Source organism: Microchirus variegatus (genome assembly GCF_963457635.1).
Source record: "Microchirus variegatus genome assembly, chromosome: 14".
Taxonomy (NCBI): Eukaryota; Metazoa; Chordata; class Actinopteri; order Pleuronectiformes; family Soleidae; genus Microchirus; species Microchirus variegatus.
Genome location: NC_139815.1, coordinates 18,983,955 through 19,008,627, shown reverse-complemented (window position 1 = coordinate 19,008,627; position 24,673 = coordinate 18,983,955). Strand labels below are relative to the sequence as shown.

At 41.5% G+C, this 24,673-nt stretch overlaps 1 protein-coding gene across 1 annotated transcript in view; it reads left to right on the top strand.

Annotated features, from left to right (window-relative positions):
- Window positions 1–24,673, top strand: part of LOC310936991 (transcription initiation factor TFIID subunit 4) — a gene marked incomplete at both ends in the record, with an annotated part of 81,274 nt that overhangs the window by 8,029 nt on the left and 48,572 nt on the right. Inside the window, 8 exons of the mRNA XM_083901170.1 lie at window positions 2,212–2,349; window positions 3,527–3,682; window positions 4,767–4,889; window positions 5,281–5,370; window positions 6,634–6,837; window positions 10,984–11,059; window positions 12,852–12,966; window positions 19,661–19,830. Coding sequence (XP_083757296.1) covers window positions 2,212–2,349; window positions 3,527–3,682; window positions 4,767–4,889; window positions 5,281–5,370; window positions 6,634–6,837; window positions 10,984–11,059; window positions 12,852–12,966; window positions 19,661–19,830 — 1,072 coding nt within the window. The remainder of the gene's footprint in view (window positions 1–2,211; window positions 2,350–3,526; window positions 3,683–4,766; window positions 4,890–5,280; window positions 5,371–6,633; window positions 6,838–10,983; window positions 11,060–12,851; window positions 12,967–19,660; window positions 19,831–24,673) is intronic.

Genomic DNA, 24,673 nt, shown 5'->3' with positions numbered 1-24,673 from the left:
TTAATGGTCACTCATTCTCACAGACATGACAACACCACCCCGCACACCCCTGCTCTCAAAGCCAGCCAAACTGTATCCATTACGAACGTCTCTCTAAACAAAACAAAAAAAAAAGACTTGCAGATTGTCATTGCCACTCACAGTCACACGCTGATGACATTGTAGCGGGGCCACGGCGTTGCCATCTCGACAGGAAAAGCAGGAACGGGGAAATGAAAGGGAATGGTGTTTATTCCCAGAGCTCAACCCCTCTGTCGGCCTGTCACTCTTCCTATGACCCTGAGGCAAGAAGCGGAAGGCATCCTGAGCTTCCTTCCTTCCATACCTGTTAAATCATTCATCATCCAACTGCCTGATTATTTTAAAAAGCTAACAAGGCTTTGGTTCTGAGTGTGTGTGTGTGTGTGTGTGTATTTGTCTGTGTGTGTGTGTGAGAGGGAGCGAGAGTGAATAAGAGAAAGGCATGGCTGGCGGTAGGATGCACCCTGTAGCTCTTACCCCCCCCCCTTTACCCCCTCATCCTCCATCTCTCATACACCCACTTCCCCTAACTCCTTGGCGCAGTGCAACATTCTTTTAGATTCTGTAAAACTTTTCTCTTTGCCTCCACTCTCCTGTTGTTGGATTTTGTGCGTTTTCATTTGTCTACAGTTTACCACGTGTGAATGTGTGCATGATCGCTTTGGCCCGGTCTCAAGTGAGGGCTCAGTGCCATAGTTTGGGGGCAGAGGCTCTCTTGAATCGTCCTGGCAAATAGACATGATATCAGCCCCAGGTAGTGTGTGTTTGTGTATGTTTGTGCGTGCACTCGCCATCCATAGCCCTCCCATTTGCTTTTCTGGCCTTGAAATACACATAGAATGACCTGACAAATTCCAGGGTCTACTTGAAGTTTTACAAAAAGTACAAATACGTACTGTATGTTCTGATCTGTGTGTACTAAATGTAAAGTTGTATATCTCTATTTGTAGTTAAACCCGGTAAGGCTGATCAATATCATTTTCAATATCATTTTCTTCAACAGAGACATAACAAATGTTCAATATATATCAATATAGTGTTTATGCAAAGCAAACTCCCTTTGAGCTATAACACAGAGTTGAATGTTTTTATCTGTTGTCATTTTCGCTTCTGTTTATCATTTCTGCTGTTATAATTATAATTTGTCATCATTCTGTTGTTGGTCAGTAATGGTAGGGATTCTCTTAATTAAACGGTGCAGTGGCCAAGCCTCATATAGACACGACGATGCAAATGTTTTGTCCATTAAAGGCTGAAACATGGAGCTTATCGTCTTAGTTGTAAAGATTAAACGTAATTTACTGCACACACAGTGTTGATCCCGTTCAGACAACGTCACTTTCTTTGTAGATTCATTCTTGTGCTTTATTACTTTATTGTATTTTTTAATTATTATGATGTGTGATGATGATTGGATTGATTGGTGTTTTAAAACATACATTTGATTTCACCACTGTAAAATAATAATCTGTACATTATACACATACATTAACAACAAGAAGAGGCATGATTATAGGCAGTAGAATTAAGATGCCATAGAGTAAGTTCATTGTTTTGCCTTCAGGAATAAGTGTATTCATGATCTTGAGATGTGTTGAAGAATATAAAGATATACGTCTTGCTAAATTATATGAAATAATGCTGTGAAAAGGGACTTTATTTCCAAATCTGCCTGCAGTTTTAAGCCAAAATGAAGTAGCCATTAAGCCAATCTGCTCTATTAAATAATTCCATTTCTCATACGCTAAAATATTTGGGCAAGGAATAAATAATTTCCATTGATATTTATTTATTTTTCTCCTTTGTTTTCATTTTTAATCACATTTTACTCTTTGCAGCAACAGGTGAATGTGAACATACAGGTTTTTTTTCTCCTTCCCCAAACACCGTCTTCAGTGTTTCAGTCTCACCAACATGCTGCCACTCTCTTTCTTCTTTACTGGTGTCATGACCTTTACTCATCCCTCTCTAATCCCCTTCCCTCACCCTGAAACTGACACCGTCTCACCTTCACTGTCTTCCTTTTCTGTCTCCTTCGAGAGACCTTGTCATCCATCATTCGTCTCACCTGTTCTGTCTTGTGCTCTCACTTTCTCTGATGCTTTATGCTCCCTGTTTCCTTCTTCCTTCTTCCTTCTTTTTCCTTCTCTTTGTCTCTCTCTTTGCTGTTCTTTTTCTTATCTCCTGCAGTCTCCAGTGACCTCACAGACCACCAGGCAGTGTTCTTTGACCCCGGCCAAAGTGGTACCATCTCCCTCTCCCACTCCTTCCAGCCCTGCCCTCCAGACTTCCTCTTCCTCTTCCTCCTCCTGTCCTGCGCTCCGCCCAGTGAGAAAACTCTGCTCATTGCTTGCCTTCTGCCTCCAAATCTATGAGGAAAAAAATAATACACCTTAGTTATTTTCTAAGAATAATGGGAATGATATCCCAGATTCCTGCCACCTGAATATAACACTACAGGTTGACTGATGGCCGATACCATGATTTAGAAATCAAGCTATTTAGAAATACTGTATATGATGCATTTTTTGTTGTTTTTAAGTACTTATCAGCTGATAAATTAATTAATAATCGACTGGTGCCAATTATTAATGCTTAAATTTGAACTCCCCTGACAATACGTAAAGATATGGGAATCTCTGATTGGATTGAGTGTGTCCTATCGACGATGTATGTCCAGAGCACTGCGATGAGACACAGCTGAAAATGCCGGCAGATTTAATACAGTATTCCTGCTTGTATTTGTATTTATCAGTGGGCAAACCACCATCTTTTTCGTAAGAGAAAATAAACTGTCACTGTTTGGTGGTGTTCCTTGTTCAAGAGCCTTTACATTGTGTTAGAAACCAGCTCTACCTCCTGAGCCACAGTCACCCTAATGCATATGGTTTAAGTGACCAAACGCTCATCATATACAGCTGCATTTTGAACTGTGTGGTTACTGATGTTTATCACATAAGATGCATTTTATTGAAGTGTGAAAAAGAGACCCTGGAAAATCCGAAAGAGGTCATAAGGGTTTCAGATTTAGAGATTGCTGTTGTCACCTCCCCTGTTGACTTCAGTTGGAGTTGTGATTTATGGTATTGTCATGTTGACTGTGTGTCCAGAACACATTGAGTCGGTAGCTTGAAGTTTCTTGACTTGGACTTTTCAGGAGAAACTTCAAGTCCAGTTGGTAACGACTCGGTGTGTTTTGGATATTGTCATCTTTTGCCCTAAATATTATTATGAAAAGCATAAAACACTCTAAACATGCTAAAATGTCATGGCAGGGTGATTGAAGCTTCTTTTAGATATGTGAGATTTATATTTGTTATTCCCAGCCACTCACTTGTCACCACCTTCCTCGTCTTCTCCTTGTCTGCTAAGCAATGTCCACTGAAGTCAGGACACCAGATGTGACAGGAGCGCTGTGGCGCCTGCCTCCTGTTCTCTGTGGCCTTGCTGTGAGCGAAGGCGTCACGTCCTGTTTATCTCTCTGTCTCTTTCTCTGCTCTTCCAGAAGGGCCCTGTGGCACCGGCCGTTGCTGTGACGGCTCCGCAGCAGCAGACCCCTGTGGTTATGGCCCCCCAGACCCCAGCCCAGGCTGCCTCGCAGCCAGTGCAGCCTGCACAGACAGGCATCGCGGCGTCCCCCGCAGTCTCTCTTGTGTCCCAGGTTCGTTCTCTCTCTCTCTCTCTCTCTCTCACCCTCCTCCACCTCACACTCTCCACCGCTCAAGGGCGTGGGTACTGTCACAGCTGCCAGCAGGCTGTGTGTGTCACAAGCTCAGCTCCAGATCCACAGCCTCACACAAACTGGCCGTGGACAAAGAATCTCACACATGTCCTCACAACTTAACATTCTTCCACTCTCACAAGTGCATACTAAGCCAAAGACATTGAGGCGTGGATATAAAGATTCAAGATTCAAGATTCAAAGTGTTTATTGTCATATGCACAGTAAAGAAACACGTTTTCCTGTACAATGAAATTCTTACTTTGCTGTCTACTCAAAAATACCAGCATAAAGTAGAAAGAAATGTTTTAAAAAGTATAATATACATAAGAAAAAAAAATAAAGAAAAAAATAAATATTACCAAAAAACTATATATGCATGAAATAAGTATAAACATATGCATATATACAAAGAAGAACTGTACATAAAGTGCACAGAACTGTACATAAAGTGCACGAAAACCATCATGTACACAGACATAAATATAGACATACACTACCGTTCCAAAAGTTTGGGGTCACCCATACAATTTTTTTTGTATTTTCCATTAACACTCACACATTTATTAATCAAAAGAGTTGCAAAATGAATAGAAAATATAGTCAAGACATTGACAAGATTGGAAATAATTATTGCACAAGGGTTTTCAAGGGTTTTCTAATCATCCAATAGCCTTCTAACGCGATTAGCAAACACAATGTACCATTAGAACACTGGAGAGATGGTTGCTTGAAATGGGCCTCTATACACCTATGTACATATTCTAATAAAAACCAGACGTTTGCAGCTAGAATAGTCGTTTACCACATTAACAATTTATTGAGTGTATTTATGTTTAATGTTATATTCATTGAATGAAGTGATTTTCCTTCAAAAATAAGGTCATTTCTCAGTGACCCCAAACTTTTGAACGGTAGTGTACTTTTATTATTTATTAAGAAGATACAGCATTAATGTTCTTACAAAAAATACATAGAGATGGAGTGAGATAATTGTTTTTTCTTTTTTCTTTTCTTCTCATAGGAAATGCAAGAAAATGTGAAGAAGTGCAAGAATTTCCTGGCCACACTAATCAAGCTGGCCTCTCACAATTCTCCGTCCCCAGAGACATCAAAAAACGTCAAGTCTCTGGTTCAAGACCTGCTGGTGAGCTTCGAAATCCAACCAACCAAGAAACAATTCATATAGAGTAAACATCACAGATTTTTTGTTTGTGTATTCAGGTACATGTGTGACTTTGTTGTTAGGTGTAATAATAACAGTTGCCATCTAAATGTGTGTTCTTCTAATCTTACCTGTTTGCACTCAGTGAAGTCAAATTGTGTTACTTTTTGTGGTTTAATGTATTTAATATGTTAAACCTCTAGATGGCAGCATGCAACTTGTCCAATTTTCTCTTTTTTTCTATCATGAATTTATATACAGAGCTATTATTCATGAGTGGAGCCCAGGTGGCACCAGTCATGGGGTGCCATTTTTCTGTGTTCAGTGTGTGTTTCACTAACCATGTGAATGCTTTACCCTTTCACCCAAACAGGATGCTAAGATTGAACCGGAAGAGTTCACCAGCCGACTGCAGGCTGAGCTCAAGTCGTCGCCGCAGCCTTACCTGGTGCCCTTCCTCAAGGTGGGGGTTCTTGCTTTAAAGATCTTTCTCCCTCTGATCCACACACACACACACCTGGCTTCATAAGCTGCCCCCTCTCAAATGTTTCCCTGACGCCTTTGAAGACACACCTCTGACCTCTGCGTGTGACAGTAGCCCCACAAAACAGTGTTGAGTGTCACAACTGTCCAACACATCTCCAAAAACATATTGTCATGCAGTGTTTGGCTGTTTATGTCAAAAATCTGTCTAATTTGGAACCTGAAGACATCAAAAGTAGAGCTGAAACAATTAATCGATTACTAAATTAATCGTATTTTAGCTTCTTCAATGTCAATAACTTTTTTTGTTTCTTTGCTCCACATAACAAAGAAATCATTAAAACGGAATCATTTTGGTTTGTGGACAAAACAAGACATTTGAGAACATCGTCATTTCCAGGTTTGACAAACACTGAGCAACATTTTCTGACATTTTATGATTAATTGATTAATCATTAGTTGCAGCTCTCATCAGAAGTACATTTTTCGATTTTCTGAGCACTGTACCTTTTGAACATCATCTGCTCTACCTGTCTCTGCTATTGTGACAAGACTATGGAGGCTTCACAGAACTTGTCAATTAATGAGCACTAAAAGAGGCAACATGCACAGCACACACACATTCGACTCTCCCTACATATTTTCTTATGACTCCTCTGTGTATCACACACCGCAAGCTGCATGACTTCTTCTGACCTCAGTGTCCACCGTAAAGCACATATTGAAAGTTTGCTTTCACCTGTAAATTCCCGGAGGAAAACCCTCGATGAAAATATCAAAGTGAGGAAGGAAATCCTCTGTGCTACCTGTTAAACAGTGTGTTGTCTTTTGTGTTTTCCATCTTATTTTGTGTATTCATCAACGCTAGATTTGCTGTGCGTTCGTCCGCCGAAGATCTCGCTGCTTCACGATGTCATCAAACTAGGTCACCTTCTATTGTTTTGATTGAGAGACGCCAGTGGCAGAACTTACATATGGTTTCTTTTATGTATGAAATATACATATTTCACACACTCCGTATGTGAATTATCTTGAGTTTTAGGGTAGAATCATACTTTTTCCAGTTTATAAATCCAACAAAAATGGACAAGCATCTGTGGCCATGCCTTTGTAATAACATAACACAGACTTAGCCAGTGACCACAACACTGTTTGCTTCTGCAGCTGTGTTTGGTGTTTTCTCATGCATGTCTGTTTTGCTCTATGACTATAAACTCTGGCTTCTCTCTCTCCCTGTCAACAGAAGAGCCTCCCGGCCTTGAGGCTGTCTTTGCTGAATAGTCAGCACACCCTGACCCCGCAGCAGGGAGTCAAACCAGCGCCCGGTGGTGTCCCTCCTGCCATCGTGACTGGTCCGGCTGTCCACATACGCCGCACTAACAGCGTCAGCACCACTCCGGGTGCCAGCGCGCTACCCGCCGGGACGCATGGACATGCAGCTGCCATGGTATGTATGTATGGAAGGGTCCTGCTGGAACAGACCCCAGTGTAGCCGCTTGTACCACATTAAATACTGTCAATGCGATCATGAGTTAATTGAATTAAAGAGTGACTTACACTCGTCACATGAATAAAACTAGAAAAGCACTCGGAAAGCGCAGACCTTCGCCAAGGCAGCTAAGCCTTTGAAAATCTACTCTTAGCATTGATATTTTGGCAACATATAAAAAAAAGTTGTAGGCACAGTGCTTACAACTTTTTCTGCCGGTGCAAAACTGGGTCAGACCAGAGTGTTGTAACCAGTGATAGCGTCTATGGATCACGCCTAAAATGTAATCATGTACTCCTCAATGTTCTTGGTCCTACTGCGGACATTTCATGAAAATGTCATCCTAATCCGTCCATGACTTTTCGAGTTATGTTTATAACAGACAAACAAACTCCAGCAAAAACCTCCTCCTTGGCGTAGGTAACCTACAGACTATACTGTATATCAGTGAAAAATTGATAATTCCAGTAAAATACAAAGAAAAATATATATTAATTTATAGGACAAGTGCAGTTATTAAAAGTGTAACTGTACATACACTACTGTTCAAAAGCTTTGGGTCACCTATACATTTTTTTGTGTTTTCCATTAAAAGTCACACTTTTATTCATCAAGAGTTGCAAAATGAATAGAAAATATAGTCAAGACATTGACAAGATTAGAAATAATGATTTTTATTCAAAATAATAATAATAATTCTAACATAATGTACCATTAGAATATGTACACCTATGTACATATTCCATTAAAACCAGACATTTTCAGCTAGAATAGTCGTTTACCACATTAACAATGTATAGAGTGTATTTCTGATTCATTTAATGTTAGTTTAAAGTGCCTTTCCTTCAAAAATAAGGACGTTTCTAAGTGACCCGAAGTGTTCATGTGTATGTCTTTTGATGGATCCTCCACAAGGTTGAATTATCAGACTGGTGAGTGTCACAGTGCCCATGGCTGAGAGTCCACACAGCCAACAGTGAGATAGATGTGTAGAATCACACCACACTTACACTCACTGAGGATCTACACTCAGTTTACCACCCAAAAAAGAAAAAAAAGCTCTTGTGGAAGTTTAGATCTACACGTTAAAATGTTAAATTATCGAAAAGAGACGAGAGGCGGTGTGCAACCTGGACATTGCAGAGGCCAACATATTTAGAAGAACAATCATTTAGAGTTTTCAGTTAACCTCTGCATGTTTTTGAACATGTGGGAGAAACCACCCCCCCCCCCCCCACACACACACACACAGGGAGAACATGCAAACTCCACACAAAAACGCCCCAGGACCGGGACACAAACCAGAAACCTTCGTGCTGTGAGGCAACAGTGCTAGCCACGTGCTAAATATCGCTGCATCAATATTTGTCCCACCCCTAGGGTGTGTATGCTCCCTGTGTATGTGTGCGTGCGTGTCATGTGACAACACTGTGTTGAGTTCAAGTGTGGTCAGACTGGGGTTGGTCTGGGCGAGCTGAGGCTACTCTTTTACACTTTCTCTCTGACACGCTGTCTAGTTTGCGTCCCTTTCGTATCTCCGTCCCTCTCTCCATCCCAATTGTCTTTCTCAGTGTTCCTCTTTTTTTGCTTTTTTCTGTCCCTTGCCCCTCACTTCACCGCTCTCCACATCTCTCCAACAGATTCTCACACTGTATTAACCCCCACTCACTCTCACATCTCATCTCATCTCCCTCCCTCCATCCTCTCCTCTCTTCACTGCTCTCTCTATCTATCTGTTAACCGTGGAAAGGGTGAAACGAGGTAACTAGGTCAGCCCCAGGTCAATTTTAAAAGCAATGGGACGGCCGCAGTCTATGACCAGAAAACGCCGCTGGTCTCTCTCTCTCTCTCTTTCTTTCTTATGCACACACACATGAACACATACCAGCATAAGCTACCACACAAAACATCAGTAAATGATCACTCCTGGCAAAAAATCTTGTCTTATCTGTAGTGGACTGTATTATTTAAGGTTTCCTCTATAGTTACACTAACCTCACTATAGGATGTAGTACTGCAGATGTTTTTGTATACAGTTTAAAGTACAAGAAAATAGAAAATCTAATAAAGCTGTCTTTATATTTTGGATAAACACTGAGGAGAAAAACACGTTAAACAATTTTTTGGTCAAAGACTTGCAAAAGACTTGAAAGTGGACCCTGAACATCCACAAGGTAAATTATATTTGGGATTGTTGTAAGTAAACCTTAAATGTGCATTATGTAATAAATCTAAAGCAACTGGCCATAAAATCCTCCTAATATGTCACAGAGACTCAGGAATAATGTTCATATAACAAACTGAACTCACCAACAACAACAGTACAGCCAAAATATTTGCATTAAAAAAAACATTTTGCAGACTGCGAATCGTGTTTATGTTTTGAAATCATGTTTTGGCATGTGGCGCCACCTACCGCCATCTACCAATCCTTGCAGTCAGTAGAGTCTCAGCTGCCGAGCAACCACGGGTTGCCAGTCACGTCAGAAAACGAAACCTAAAAGACTGTAGTAACGTTTTTTGGCCACAATCTTACATATGGCACCTTTAATGCAACTATGTGTATTTTTTATATATCTGATTACTTGATTATTAATCAATTACTAATTTAACTGTCAACCATCATGATATCAAGATGGATTAATTGATTAAAGTTTTCTGTTTCTGTTTATTTGCTTCATATAAAAAATAAATCATTAAAACTGAATCAGACATTTGAGAACATCATCACTTCCAGGTTTAAAAAACACTTTCTGACATTTATATATTTATTTATATATGGAACAACATGTTTTCACTTACCAGTTACATAAGTCCTGACACATATCCTCTCTATACATTAAGATAAGATAAGATAGAACTTTATTAATCCCAAAGGAAATTCTTGTTCCAGGTTGCTCAAAAATGGCAAAAATGACAATAATAACAAAGCACAAAAATAACAATATACATCAATAGTGAAATATAAATAAAGTGTCAAATAAGTGTCTAAAGAGTGATGCAAATGCAATGACATGATGTATTCTAGATAAACATTACCACATTAACAAAGTGAGTGCGATCACTTTCGACAGAGGCTCTTTTTTTTGTCATCATCAGTTTACAGCACAAGCAAATATTGCTTTACTATGAAAGTGCCGCTCTTTGACAAACCTTCCAAGCAGCAATTAAAACATCTTGAATTTAATTTCACTCTTAAGAATAACATTTCACACAAGCATGGGAGTTTAGTTTATTTTTCATTTACCACTAGAATCCTTAACTTCCTACCTGTTTTCCCCCCCCTCTCTCAACTGTGTCATCGGGTGGCCAGAGGTGCTTGTTATCTCTGCCTGTGCTGAATGCATTCTTCCCCCCTTCCCCTGCTATTCTCACAGGCCCCTGCAGTGGATCTCTGGGAAAAATGGCCTGTGTCTTCTTTTTTTTTTCCGTAGCTTGAACAGTAATATAGCATGTGTCAGGGAATGGAAAACAAGGCTGAAAAATATGCAGCAAGAAGCAAACTGGTACAAATGGATGGCTGAGCCTGAGGCCCAGCCAGTGGCTGCTACCAAGGAAGGAAGTGACTCTAATAGCCCAGCACAGCCCCTCACCCCCCTTCTGCTTCTTCTTCTTCTACTTATACTTCTTCAACTAAACTACTTTTTCACGTCAGTCTCGACTTCTTATTGCCTTTGTCTTTATCTGAAAATGCACACAAATGTAGGTCACGCACGGTGACAGAAATTCATCATTAAATTGATATCCACATTCTCAGTACAGTGTGTTGAATTCATCATCCCTGCATTTATTCTGCATCTAATTCTGCTATCTATCCCTCCTATTATTATGTCACGGTGAAGAATAAAAAGCAGAGTTGCTCGTGACAAGGTTGTCCCCGCATCACAAACTGACAAAAGTTAGTTTTCCCTTGAACAGTTTCTCTCGGGGATTGTGCAAGAATTCAGCCAGTCAAGGAATTCTCGAGCAGACGGGGAAATTTCATACTTTTCATATTTTTTATCTCCCCTTACACTCTCAAATTGTGTCATTCTTTGAAATGCTTTATTAAAGTAGACAATCTATGTTTGTTTATTTATTTATTTCCTTTTCCTGCTTCCTCAGGGAGTGAAGACAGCGAGTGGTGTTGGTGGCCAGGTGCGGATGCCCGTGGTGATCACACAGTCTGTCAGAACACAAGGTGGGACATCTGCAGGCCTTTGCCAGGCACTTTTGATTGAGTTCTCCTGAAATCAGTTACATGTACACTATTTGTTTGAGGCACTCGTGTCTTTTATTGTGCTAACAAAAAAAAAAAAGTGAACTGTTCAATCCAGGTTCAGAGAAAAGACAAAACCGAGTGTACGATTTTTGGAAAGTTTGAGATTTGGTCCTCTGATTCACATTAACACACATTAAACATGACGTAGGAACAAAATTTCTGCCTCTGATCCCCGTCAGCCCAAACACTAATACACATTTATGTTAAATTAAGTTAAAAACTCTGATGGGAAGGTGCTGTATGGCTATGTGTGAGAATATAATAAAAATAAGAATTAGCTAAGAAAATTTAAATAACCAAATTTTAAGTAATAACCAAATATAAATAACAGAATATACAGAAAAAGAAGAAAGTCTAGCAAAGCAAGAACTAAACTGTGGTGATTTTATGATAATTGAAGTAGCTTATAATTTAGTGCAAATTAATACGCATACACTCTTAGAAATAAGGGTTCCAAAAGGGTCCTTCTACAAGGCCTGAGGTTCTACCTGGAACCATTTGCATCTGAAAGACCCTTTCCCGAAGAGAGGGTTTTTCAAGGGTTCTTGGTAATACTAATGGTTCCAGTAAGAACCATTTTGATCCAGAGAACCCTTTAAAACCCCTTTCCTGAATAAAGGGTTTTAAAAGGGTTCTTGGTGGAAACCTCCAAAAGGGTTCCAGATGGAACCTTTATAAAACCTGTAGCCAAAAAGGGTTTTCCTATGAGGACAAGCCAAAGAACCTTATATGGTTCTACTTAGCACTTTTATTTCTAAGAGTGTACAGTGCAAAACAGTCAAATTGTTTTCTCCTGTATCTGGTCTGAATTTCTTCGGTTTTCCAGATGACCGATATTTCATAACTTTTCGAACTCAGCCTGATGTTTTTGGTTGAATAATGAGCCAATGAAACAGGTCAAAGAGAAGATAACCAATAGTGCATCTCTAACTGTCTACTCAGGAGGCTGTGAGATGTGCAAACAGTCAGGAGCCACAGAGAACAGGTTGTTTCCCCCCTGTCTGGTTATGAAGCCTGCTCAAACATTTGTGCTGCTGCTGCTTACTCACACTGATTCACAAACACTCTTCCCACAGAAGCCCACAAATATCGCCCCAACACCAACCGGTCGTAACACTCCCCAAAGAGAGTTGTGCTCTCAGGTGGTGTGCGTATGTAGTGTCTGCGTGTTTTTGTACCTGTGTGTATGTGTGTGTGTGTGTGTGTGGATGATCGGCGGTGCATACAAATTTGATCTTCCCCCCTTCACGAAGATCGCCTGCAGTGCAGAATCTGTAGGTTGTTTTATGCCCATAAATTGGAATGCGGGGATAGTTCTAAAAATACTTTTCTTTGCCTCTTGGCGAGGAACATGCCTGTTAAAATCAAGTTTAAATTCTCTCTGGCAGTCCTTGTGCCTCTCTGGAAAATGTGTCTCAGAGCAGGATGCGGTTTAGGAGTGTAAGGAGAGCTGGTAAAGCACAGTGATATTGACAGAGCAATGCTCTCCGCACCAACCTGGGGAGAGTGACAGTACCACTTCCCCTACTACCCTCCCCACCCCCAAAAAAGATGTGTGCCTGTGAGGAAAACGGAGACAGTTGAAAGTAGTCGTCACACAGGAGGATATTTGACACTGACAGAAAGGGACACTTCAGTGATAACATTACTGCTTTCCTGTTTTGTTTAATGTTTTTCCTCTTTCTGTTTTGTTGTTATCTTACCTTAACAGGCATAATGGGGAAGGGAGCTGTTATCCAAGCAGGGAAAAGCCCCATGGGCTTGGCTGTTCAGGTCTCTGGGAATCAGAAAAACAAGCTCAACGACCCCGGAGGAGGCTCTTTCAGGTACACGAGACCAGTCGTTTCGGCATCAAGCACCTGTTGTTCCGAGCAGTCGTCACATGGGGGCAGCATTTCACTAAGATGCCTTGGCATGACTACAGGCTACACTCTCAGCTAAGGCTGTGAGTGTTTATCCCAGTTGCTTCGCCTGGTCACCTGGCTGCCTGCCTGCCTGCCTGGTTGATCGGTGGTCCTTTCTTTCTGCGCCCACCACATAGCAACACACGACCAGCCAATAGATCCCCCCCCCCCTCGCCTCACAATTGCCCTCCTTGTGTCAGTGTCACAACTCATCGACAGGATTAGTAATGAGCAAAATCTTAATTTAGAAATAAGTTAATTGTGTCCAGATGGCTGGAAATTCTGGATGCGGTTCTGAAAATACCTTTTTCGGTGAAGTCAACCATACGGTATTTAGCCTGCAGCATTTCTCTCTTTCTACCCCCCCCCCCCCGCCTCTCTCTCTCCCTGGTCATGTCTCAGCTTCAGTTGGGCTTTTGTCTCAAAAACATGAAAGGTTCATTGCCCACATGCTGGCCTTTGTGGTCCATGTTTTGTATTTGTGTGTGTGTGTGTTGTGTGATGTTTGCATGTAAGCCTTTGTTCATCTGTGTTTGTGTTTGTGTCTCAGCTTGGGTGCACATGAACATGCAGTATGTGCAGTACTGATACCCAAAGATTGTATATATATATACGTACACTGTCATCGTGCACTGACATCAGGAGCTGGGCTTTGTGAGTTCCCCCATGAGCTCGTGCGAAGGCAGGAAGAGTTTAGGTCACATGGGCCAACGGGTTCATTGTAAATGGCCTCCATCTCCTCAGGGGAAAGGCAACGCCAGGGGCTCTGATTGATAAACCAATAAATCTTTAGCTGCGTTGGTAATTAAGCTGTCAGGCTGGCTTGTTACTGACGACCTTTTCTCCTCCCTGCAGTGATCACAGTGGCCCTCATCATCACACACAATCTCACTGGTTTCAATATAAACCCAATAACGCACACAGCACCGCTGTCACAGAAAAAAAGCATTGCAGCCATGTGGTGCTTAAGTTTATACCTGGTCTGCACTTGTGTGTGGAACAAGCTACAAGACATGTGGTCACTTCACTTCAGTCAAAATGTTGTTGAACTTGATATTGTGAGTGTTAAACATCACTGCTTTATATAAATCCATTGTTATTATTTCTATTTTTAGTGTACAATTCGAACAGAGCGAACAGCGCGAAGGTTTTAGCTGGACCTTTGTCGGTTGCTGGCGTCTGAAACGTCTTAGTTTCTTTCGTTGCCTGGCCCTGCACTGTTTATGGTTTGCTGTTGTTTTTCTATCCTGAGGATATAAACATGTTGGAACAGAGTTCAGTGTTAGAAGGGGATGGTGTTGGATGCCATTACAAAACAAATTGAAAGTACAAGGCCCATATTGGTAAGATTTTAGTTAGAAAATCTCAACATTTTTGACCAAAATGTTGAGAAGTTCTTGAACAGAAACAAAGTTAAAGATACAAAGAAAGAGAAACTATTGCAAAAAGGATCAAGTGAATATAAGCAAGAAAGAGGAAAAAAATAACTCCACGGGCGGGCCTGGTCAGTCAGCCTCCATCAGAGTCTCCCACCCAGCCTGCACTGTGCATGTTCAACTGTAGTTTGGGACTGATGTGTGTGTCTGTCACTCTGAGCCACTGGTCCCAGCAGGCCAGCTGTAGCACAAACACACACATACACACTGCAGGGCTTGTGGGGTTTCCAGTGCAGCTACAGCCATCTGTGTATGTGCTTGTGTCAGTGTGTGTAACGTGTGTGTGTGTGTGTGTGTGTGTGTGTGTGTGTGTGTGTGTGTGTGTGTGTGTGTGTGTGTGTGTGTGTGTGTGTGTGTGTGTGTGTGTGTGTGTGTGTGTGTGTGTGTGTGTGTGTGTGTGTGTGTGTGTGTGTGTGTGTGTGTGTGTGTGTGTGTGTGAAGTTTACAGTACAGAGTGAAAGCAGCTGTCTCTGTTGCCCCCTCCTTTTCCACATTTCTCTGTAAACACTCAACATCCGCTGTAATCACAGTCGAGCCAGTCGAGGCCCTCAGCCCTCTCTGCCAACCTCTGAGCTCAGCCGCGGCCCCTCAAATCCAGCCCTGTCCTGCACGGTGGACACATAAACACACACACACACTGATACACATGTACAATAAGGAACGCAAATTCCTGTTCTTCAAAGTGGATGAGAAATGTCAACCAGCTTTTTTCCCACCATTTACCAGCAAAGTGAAATTATTCTTTGTGGTTAAATCCGCAACTGCTCTGTAAACTGCAGCGTTTTATATCAATAAAAAGTAACTAGAAATTGAGAGCATGTTCAGAATCACCTACGATGAAACTGAAGGATGTAAGCTCGTCTCAATGGTAAATAGGAATGGAAGACATGTTAATGTGGTGTTAATAATGGCCACATCAAAGCGCAAGAACATCAGCTGCATCGCACACCCAGGCACTTGTATTTTAAATTATTAATATATACATTGAATTTATAATGTTTTTATGAGTTTATTGACCCCCAGTGCTGCCATCCATTTGGTTCCTGAGCACATCGTCCCCATCAGGTGACCAGTGGACCCCAGGCTGCTCTGTGGAAAGCTTTATTGGTCCATGTTTTGTTTTTGTGGGCACAACATGTCCTCACATGAGTGTGAGAGTCGAGGAGATTAATCAAGTCCCTCCCGCCTGGGTAAAGACACCTTTACCCCATAGGGATGTGGCGAGTGGGATGGTGTTGAAGGGGTACATTAGAGCTCTGGATATACCTTCACCGATCCACATGTTCGCACATAATCTAGAAATGGTAAGCAGCGCCCTCCCGCTACCTAAGGCGTGCCCTCACTGAGACACAAGCTTGATATGAAAAAGACATGCATATGTATTCCTGTGACTGCCGGCTCCATGTCCTCAGGGCAACCCAATGCACTGCTCATTTGCGTCTGTGGAAGCTAATTACATCTCTGCTTTATTAGTGCAGAGGTAGAGTCAGAAATATTTTTGCATTTCATATCTCATTCCCTCCCTTTAATGTCAGACCTGTTGTCAGCTCTGATTTGATTTGAGCGATATTCCGAGAAATCAGCCCTTCAAAGAAAAAGAAGTTATGACTCTTAATTTTGTTCTTGGCTCCATGTTTTTGTCCCATCTCAGACTAAAGTACTTTCTGAATACCTATACATGCAGGCTTGTGAAAAGGACACCAGGAATTGAGATGTTTTGCAGCTCTAGCTGTGCCAATAGATATAAAAATATGGCCATTATTTAATATAGTGACGTTCATGTTTGATTTTTAAAATTGGATAAAAAAAAAATAAAAAAAACACATAACAAAATACACAGTAAATTCTCCTTTTGGTGTTTCAGTGCCTCCAGCAACAGCTGTGGCTTGAGGCATGCTCTTACCCTGTGGCAGATATATAAACCCAACCTTTTCAAAAATTAATTGTACCTACTTCATCACAATTAAAACAATGCTGGTTGAGGACTGTGCAGTTGTCTTATGGTATTTTTACCACAGGGTGTGTGTGATGTGTAATACTCAATATTTGTACGTGCAAAGTGGACTTAATTTAATTGCTGGGTTTTGAGATTTGGTATTTACTGCAACTGTGGAAAAGCATTTAGGTGTGAAGCGTGTGCCAAAGACAAAATCCCCCCTCGGGGACAATAAGGTTTTTTGTATCGTATCGCACCGCACCGTATCCTATCGTACCGTACCGTATCCTATGGTATCCTATGGTACGGTACCGCACCGTATCACATCACATCATATAGTATCGTAGCGCATCGCATCGCATCGGATCGCATCGCATCGCATCGCATCGCATCGCATCGTATCGTATCGTATCGTATCGTATCGTATCCTATTGATCGTATCCTATCATCCCGTACCGTACCGTATCCTATCGCATTGGTACCGTATCCTATGGTATCCTATGGTATGGTATGGTACCGCACCGCATCGCATCATATAGTATCGTAGCGCATCGCATCGTATTGCATCGCATCGTATCGTATAGTATCGGACCGTATCGTATCACATCATATAGTATCGTAGCCCATCGCATCGTATCTCATCGTATCGCATCGCATCGCATCGCATCGCATCGCATCGCATCGCATCGCATCGCATCGCATCGTATCGTATTGGACCGTACGATACGATACGCCATATAGTATCGTATCGTATCCTATCTTATGGTATCATATTGCATCACATCGTATTTGGCTTGCCCTCATAGGAGAGCCTTTTTGGCTCAAGGTAGAACATTTTTATAAAGATTCCACCTGGAACCCTTTTGGAGGGTTCCACCAAGAACCCTTGTAAAACCCTTTATTCAGGAAAGGGGTTCTTACTGGAACCATTAGTGTTACCAAGAACCCTTGAAAAACTTCATCAGAAAAGGGTTTTTCAGAAGCAAATGGTTCCAGGTAGAACCTTAGCCCTTGTAGAAGGACCCTTTTGTAACCCTTATTTCTAAGAGTGTATCGTATCGTATCATACCATACCCTATCGTATTTTCCTAAATATCATCTAAGATAGCCTGTTTTGGTCTAATCGATCTGTCCAAAAAGAATGTGTTGAGTGTCTCTCACCAAGAGATAAGCACATTTTTTGGGGAGGTTTTCAGACTCTTCCCATTGTGCTTGAGTAAAGTAAAACCATGTGATGTTCCGTTTGCTTCACAAAAATGGGAATGTTTTATTTTATGGTGATTTTTTATGGCTTTTCTGTTCTTTACACAGCTCCAATAGTGTATTACATACAGATGACTACTGGTGATATTGCATAATGCTTTAGTTTTAAGGGATCTTGTGTAATCAATCATCTACATTAGCCACGCAGACAGTTTTAAGCTGTGGAAGTTGCAGCTACTTTTTGCCTGAGTGAACATGGCCTCGGGCATGTTTCCTTTCAAGACACTTCAAGTTATCCACTAGGACGTGATGACGAAAGTTGCACAGCCTGAGGTGCAGCAGGGGTGCAGGGTATAATCCTGTATATCCATGCTTGTGTTGTTTGTGGAGATCCTCTTATGTGAAGTCGAGTCATAATTAGACGGAAGAGAGGAGGAAAACGAGGGAGAAGGTTGAGGTGTGCGAGGTTCAGGGAGCCGATCTAATCGTCTTTGTCAACCTCCTGCCGTGGTGTCAGGTTTCATATCGGCTTTCTGTGGCAGCACCGAGGAGCAGGAGGACCTCAGCACAGTGGAGTTGGCTGATGGTGTGCGCCAGCTCTCGGGCAGAACTCAGGGGCCCCGCACTGCACACACACACACACACGCATACGCAAAAGCAACACATGCACAGACTCTGTCGCAACCAACAACAGTGGCATGGACGTAAATGACTGTGGAGGTGAGCCAGTGAGTGGCGAGAGGCCACTCTGTGTGTGTTCTGTGGTTCTTTGTTCCCTCTGTCAAAGCCACTCAGAAAATCTGCTGCTTGCTCTGGGCCAGTCCTGTAAGCACAACACATCACTGCTCTGCTAATTCAGGCCAGAATCCGAGTCATTACTTGCCAACTACAATAATTGTGAAGGAATTTGTCTTTGTGACAGCTCACAAAGAACGTTACTCCCTTCTTTTGAAAGGGTGTGGGGACCTTGTTGACTGAAATGATCTGCATGTTTACATCTTATATTCCTTTGCTCATATGAATAATATGAAAACCAGCGTTCTATCTGAGAGAAATGACCAGACCCTCGAGGGAATTATACATTGCAATGTGTCTTAAGTACGTTGTAAATAGAATTTGCTGACATTAGTGTATAGCTTGATTCATCACAGCTCAGTGCCAATCCTCAGGAGCTTCCTTGCCAAAGCTAAAGTCCGTCCTAATGCTCTTCGTCTCCCTGCGTCTCTGATTGTTGACACAAACAGGCCCTGAAATGGGAATTGTGTGCCATTACGACCAAACCATAACCCCTTAATCCAAGAAAATACTCATGAATAAAACACTATACGCATTATTTTTAAGGAATATACATTATGATAATATTAGGAATAGAACGTGAATACTGAGTCCATCACAGGGCCACATGGAGATTAACAACCATCCACTCTCACACTCACTCACACCTACAGTCAATTTAGAGTGTACAAGCTGCCTAATCCCTAAATCTGCATGTTTTTGGACTGTGGGAGGAAACCGGAGAACCTGGAGAAAACCTAAGCACACACGGGAGGAGAACATCCAGGCCCAAGTGGGCCACTTTTTCCTGGTGTTATCCAGGTGCCCTAACCGTTGTGCAAACTTCACTGACCTGTGTAAATTGACCTTTAATTGACCCTGAACTGCACATGTACATCATTTTTGTACATATATTACAAAAAGTAGCTTGTGCCAGTTATTCACCAGTGTGAACTATTTATGAATATGCAATCCTCACAAAACAGAAAAACATCAAATGTGCCCCATTAAGAAGCATATTTTTCCACTTGAGCTTTTATAACACGTTTGTGCAGAAATGATTGCATCATAAATACCAACAAAGCACTCACTACGATGCATTATGATACGATAGGATACAAAACAATGACTATATAAATGTTACACACATCAGAGTTGATAAATAAGTAAATAAAATCAATAACTACTACCCATAGGCCTTTTTAATGTAGGAATACAGTATTTTCATTTTCCGTAATTTGGTAATAACCCATCTTTGATGTTTCAGGGATGATGACGACATTAACGACGTGGCCTCTATGGCTGGGGTGAATCTGAACGAGGAAAGCGCAAGAATACTCGCCACCAACTCAGACCTGGTGGGAACGCATATACGCTCATGTAAGGACGAGGCCTTTCTCCATCCGGGATTGCTACACCGACGAATTCTAGAAGCAGGTATGGCATTATATCCATTATGGGTTAGGGTTTTGTCATTTTAAGAGTCTGATATTCCGACCTGCATTTAGCTAAATGCTGTTCCCTTGGAAGACGATGTGGTTATTGCAGCAACAGGAAGAATCTTGATGTCATCTCAATTTACCCTCGCCCTTCCTCATCCACAGTTGGCCATCAAGGCAGTATCTGTTGTCTTTTGTGTCAGGAACATGCTGTGTCTGTGTTTATAGTGTGTGCTTCTTGTTTGGCCTTGGTTTAAATTTGATAAGGCCCAACAATTCTTTCACCACCTTTAATGAATTCTTCGGTGGCTGTCTGAATTCACTGGACCCCAGGCACGCGCATAAATACTTTATGGGTTTGTCTTTTGAAGGCTGGCTGTCAGATTGTCCTCTGGACTAAAAGGGACTGAGTTTAGAAGGATGAGACTTGGCGAGAAGATTTCTTTTTTTAGTCGATCTTGACACTGCGCACAGTACTGCATGTGCCCATCTATACAGACACAGAAAACTTGTTTTGCTTTTTTCCCCCCCCCCATCACATTTGCTACCGGCAGTCAAATTTATTACTTGAAATGTACTCTCGGCTCCGGCTGCACAGAGTATAACCTGTGAAATCACATATTGAGAGTGATTACTCAAAAGTAACCAGCACCTTACATTTATTTTGTTCCTGTGTGGCTTAATGAAAAAACACACAGAGTAATTCCACTTCCATGGGGTGTCTACTGCCTAGATCGTTTTTTTATCTCAATTAAAGTATCTTTAGTGCAGCACAGAGACCTGCAGGTCATGTTTTGTTATGTGGACTCTTGGCGTGGTTGTTATCCCGTCACCTTGGGGGTAGAGGGGATGTTAAAAGATATGAATTTTTCCTCAGGGGTGCACACAGCATGACACAGGGCAGGAGGCTAGGGCTCCCCCTGCTGGGGAAGTGGCAGGCATGCAGCTTAGTTGTGTCAGTGATTGGCCTCTCCATGCTCCCAGCTGACAGGAGTCCGAGGGAGGCTCCCACGCCCTGCCAGCTCCGCTCTGTCAGAAAGTCCCAGCAGCTCCTGTTATCACTTTCACTGGACCTGCGTGTTTTTCCTTGACCTTAGGTAGTAAGGCATAGAAAGGGTAATAATTAACATTTCCATTTATTAGGGGTTGTTTTTTTATTACAGGAGACGATATTGGCTGCTATGGTTTGATTTAGTTTATTTAGTTTCTTGAACAGACCATGTACCATGTACAGCAGCATTAGTCACAGAGGAAAATATGCGCTGTGCTACTTTATACGCTACACCGTGCAGAAGACAACACAGAGCACTAGTAAAAATACAATGTAGTCATAAAAGTAAGTGTGACTGTGTCCTCTTTAACCCCCCTGCCCACCCTACGTCCCTCAGTCCCCTGTGAAGTGCGCCTTGTCTTCTTTTTTTTACTCCTCTCTTATTTCACTCCACTACAAACACACACTTGCGTCTCCCTCTGCTCCCAAACAGCTCCCTCTCTCCCCCTCATACCCCCTTTAGGCTTGTCCTGAGCACTTCACCCGACATTTCAGGAGCCAGAACACAGACACAGCTGGAGTTCTCTCGAAAAACTCCTCAAAGCAATGACCGTCCACACACACACACACACACACACACACACACACACACACACACACACACACACACACACACACACACAAACAAGGGCAAGAGATCAGACGCAGGATCGTAATGCTCCTGGAAATTTCCCAAAAGAGTAAAAAAAAAAGATGAAAATAAACAAAGAAAGTGCTTCATACATACATTTAACACATCATGTCAGTGTTAGCATCTGTCGATGAAAGAACTACACGCTCGTTATAGGGTCAGTGATGGTGGTCGGAGCAACTGACCAAAAACAGAATTTGAAACTGAAATCTGAATAAAGTGGTTGCACAATTTTGTATGAGTTAAATGAACATGTTTCCATTATCTCTGATAACGCGTCATGGTACTTTTTATGACTTTGATTCAGGGGCGGGGCTGCTCCCCTAACTTTTGTGAGTGACAGGGAGGAAGAGGGTACTCTGCCTTTTAAGTTTTTAGATTTTGATTTTTCTATTAGTACTTTTATTTTTTTAAGAGATGCACTGGGCTTGTTCCTATTGTTCATGAAAAAACAGTAATTAGTTTTAAAGTACTTTTATGTTTGTTATGTTAAATCCATTTACATTGGGGGATTCTTGTGTACCGTCCTCCCATGCCACCCTGTCAAAACCTCTTACCACTCCATGTAGAATTTTCTAGATCCGCCACTGCTTTGATTTAAAGGTGCATTATGTAATAAATCTAAAGCAACTGGCCATAAAATCCTCCTAATATGTCACAGAGACTCAGGAATAATGTTCATATAACAAACTGAACTCACCAACAACAACAGGACAGTCAAAATATTTGCATTAAAAAAAATCTTTTGCAAACTGCAAATCATGTTTATGTTTTGAAATCATGTTTTGGAATGTGGCGCCACTTACCGCCGTCTACCAATCATTGCAGTCAGTAGAGTCTCAGCTGCCAAGCAACCACGGGTTGCCAGTTAGGTCAGAAAACAAAACCTAAAAGACCTTGATATTTTGAATTTGAATGTAGTAAACATTTTTGGCCCCATTCTTACATATGGCACCTTTACACAACAGGACGTTAAGGAGCTGTCTTATTTATTTTTTTGTATTTTAGCAGAAGTTGTAAGTGACGCTCTGTGGCGACTGTGAACGTTTTAGATTTCAAACCACTGCATGAAAACCCTGTGTCCTATAAATGTGATTTGTTTTGTGATTCATCTCTACGTCTTAATGTGTTTTCTTAATCTTTCTCAACAAATCCCATTTTCTTTGGTAGTTTCTGGGGTTGCGTCTTTAAAGAAGCACACACTGAATAAGTTGGGTGTGGACTGGACCAAGGATATGACTTGAGGCTTTGGTATCTGTGCTCTTTAAAAATAGAGCACTCCTCGTGGCTTTAATAGACCTTGACTACTGATGCACACTTAAGAATGTTTCAGCAACCTCATCATTGTGGTTGTTAGATCTCGCTGAGCAGAAACGGGTGGAGTTGGGTTATTATATGTTTGTGGGAGGGGCTTAAAGCAGAAAGTTCAGATTATGTCCGTGTGGCGAGGGCTACTTTAAGAGTCACACAGTTAGATGTTTTATAGATGGAGATAGATTCTTGCATCGACGGCTCATTTAGGACTTTTTCCCTCATTCACTGCCAGCTGCTTTTCAGGGGGACCCTTGTTTCTATGGATACCAGTCCGCTCTATACTAAATAAATATTCAAGTTACCAGGCTTCAATGCAGATTGTGTCTCAATGTTGAAAACGATGATTTAATAAGCCCCCGCCTAACATTCTATTACATTAGACTGTATGCTGTGAAAGAGAGTGTGCTTCACAAAATTAGTGACCAAATACATCATGTGATAATCAATAACGTACCTGCTAATTATTCGTTATGCTCTGTCTCAATCTCATTTTCAAGAACTCTACTTAATCCCTTTCTTGTACTGAATAATGTTTGAAATCCTAAGGAAAATTTGTACTTTACACATCTGCATGGTACAGTTCACAGACCAACTTATACGCAAATATCAGACTTTACATGAAGAAACTGTGTTAATGAAACTGCATTTTACAGCCTTAGGTCTACATTTAAATGCAGCAATGGAGTCCATGAAGATGTAATAGACTCTGCATTGTTGCACTCATATACATGTACTGTATTTTAGTCAGTTTTTCTTTAGGAGTTCGCTATCGGCAACTGAACCTTATTATGCAAAATCAAATTTTTAATCATTTTAATACTTATATTTCGAACTCTGGAGGCCCTATGAGTAGGCAAAGTGTGAAAAAAGACGACTCAGTCATGTTTTTGTGGTCCGCCTCAGTCTAAGGACAGGAGATAAAACACGCGATGTTGACTTCTGAATTGTCCCTAAAAAACTTGAGAGTGCAGGCGAGGGCAATAGTATCCGGAAGTGCAGAAGTCCGCGAAGTGTTCTATTCCTGTCTGCACAGTGCAGCACAGAGTTCTACACAAACTTCCAGCCTCAGAGGATTTACATGTCCAGTGGACACATGTTATATATGACGGAAATGTGCCGGCTAGAGACGGCAAATGATGGCTTTTCCGAATGCTAACTGCTGTTAGCTGCCTAAGTGACGCTGACGTAGTTTCCTGTGTCTCAGTTGCATTTAAAGAGACAGCCACTCAAAAGCGAGCGTTTGGAACAGGGCTGTTTTGGCAGGGTGATTGAACTGCTGTGGTGCTTCATCCTTAAGGTATTTTGATCAAAGCTTGTCACAGACATGTTCATTAGGACACCAGGGAACTAGGTTAACTTGCAGAAATAGGGTATAATATGAGTCCCTTAAAGCTCAATGACCAGTTTTCTTTTAGCAGTGGCCGAGGTACTTTATGTGTTAGGAACACTTTTTTTAGTAAGCAACTGAAATCTTATTAAAAACATTACTTTATAAAAAGACAGAGCCATTTATCCAACTCTGTGAGATGTTAAATGTTTGAAATGAATCACGTCTTAATCTAACTGGAAATGATTCAACCTTTGATGTTATGTCATCCCCGCTCTTCTCTCTCCTTCTAGAAGGAGGTACACTAAATATTAAAGCTGCCCAGCTCATTAATCTGTCTCTAACTGTTTCTCGGGCCTCTGTTCTTTGTGTTTTATAATGATTTGTATTATTACAAGTTGAAGAATGTGGTGTTTTTTTCCTTTTGTGCTTAATTCCCCCTTCTCCAAAATATTAACGCCTGTGTAAGATCTTGTTTTGTTCAAGAAGCAGAAGCCTATTAGCGTTTTTTTTCTTTC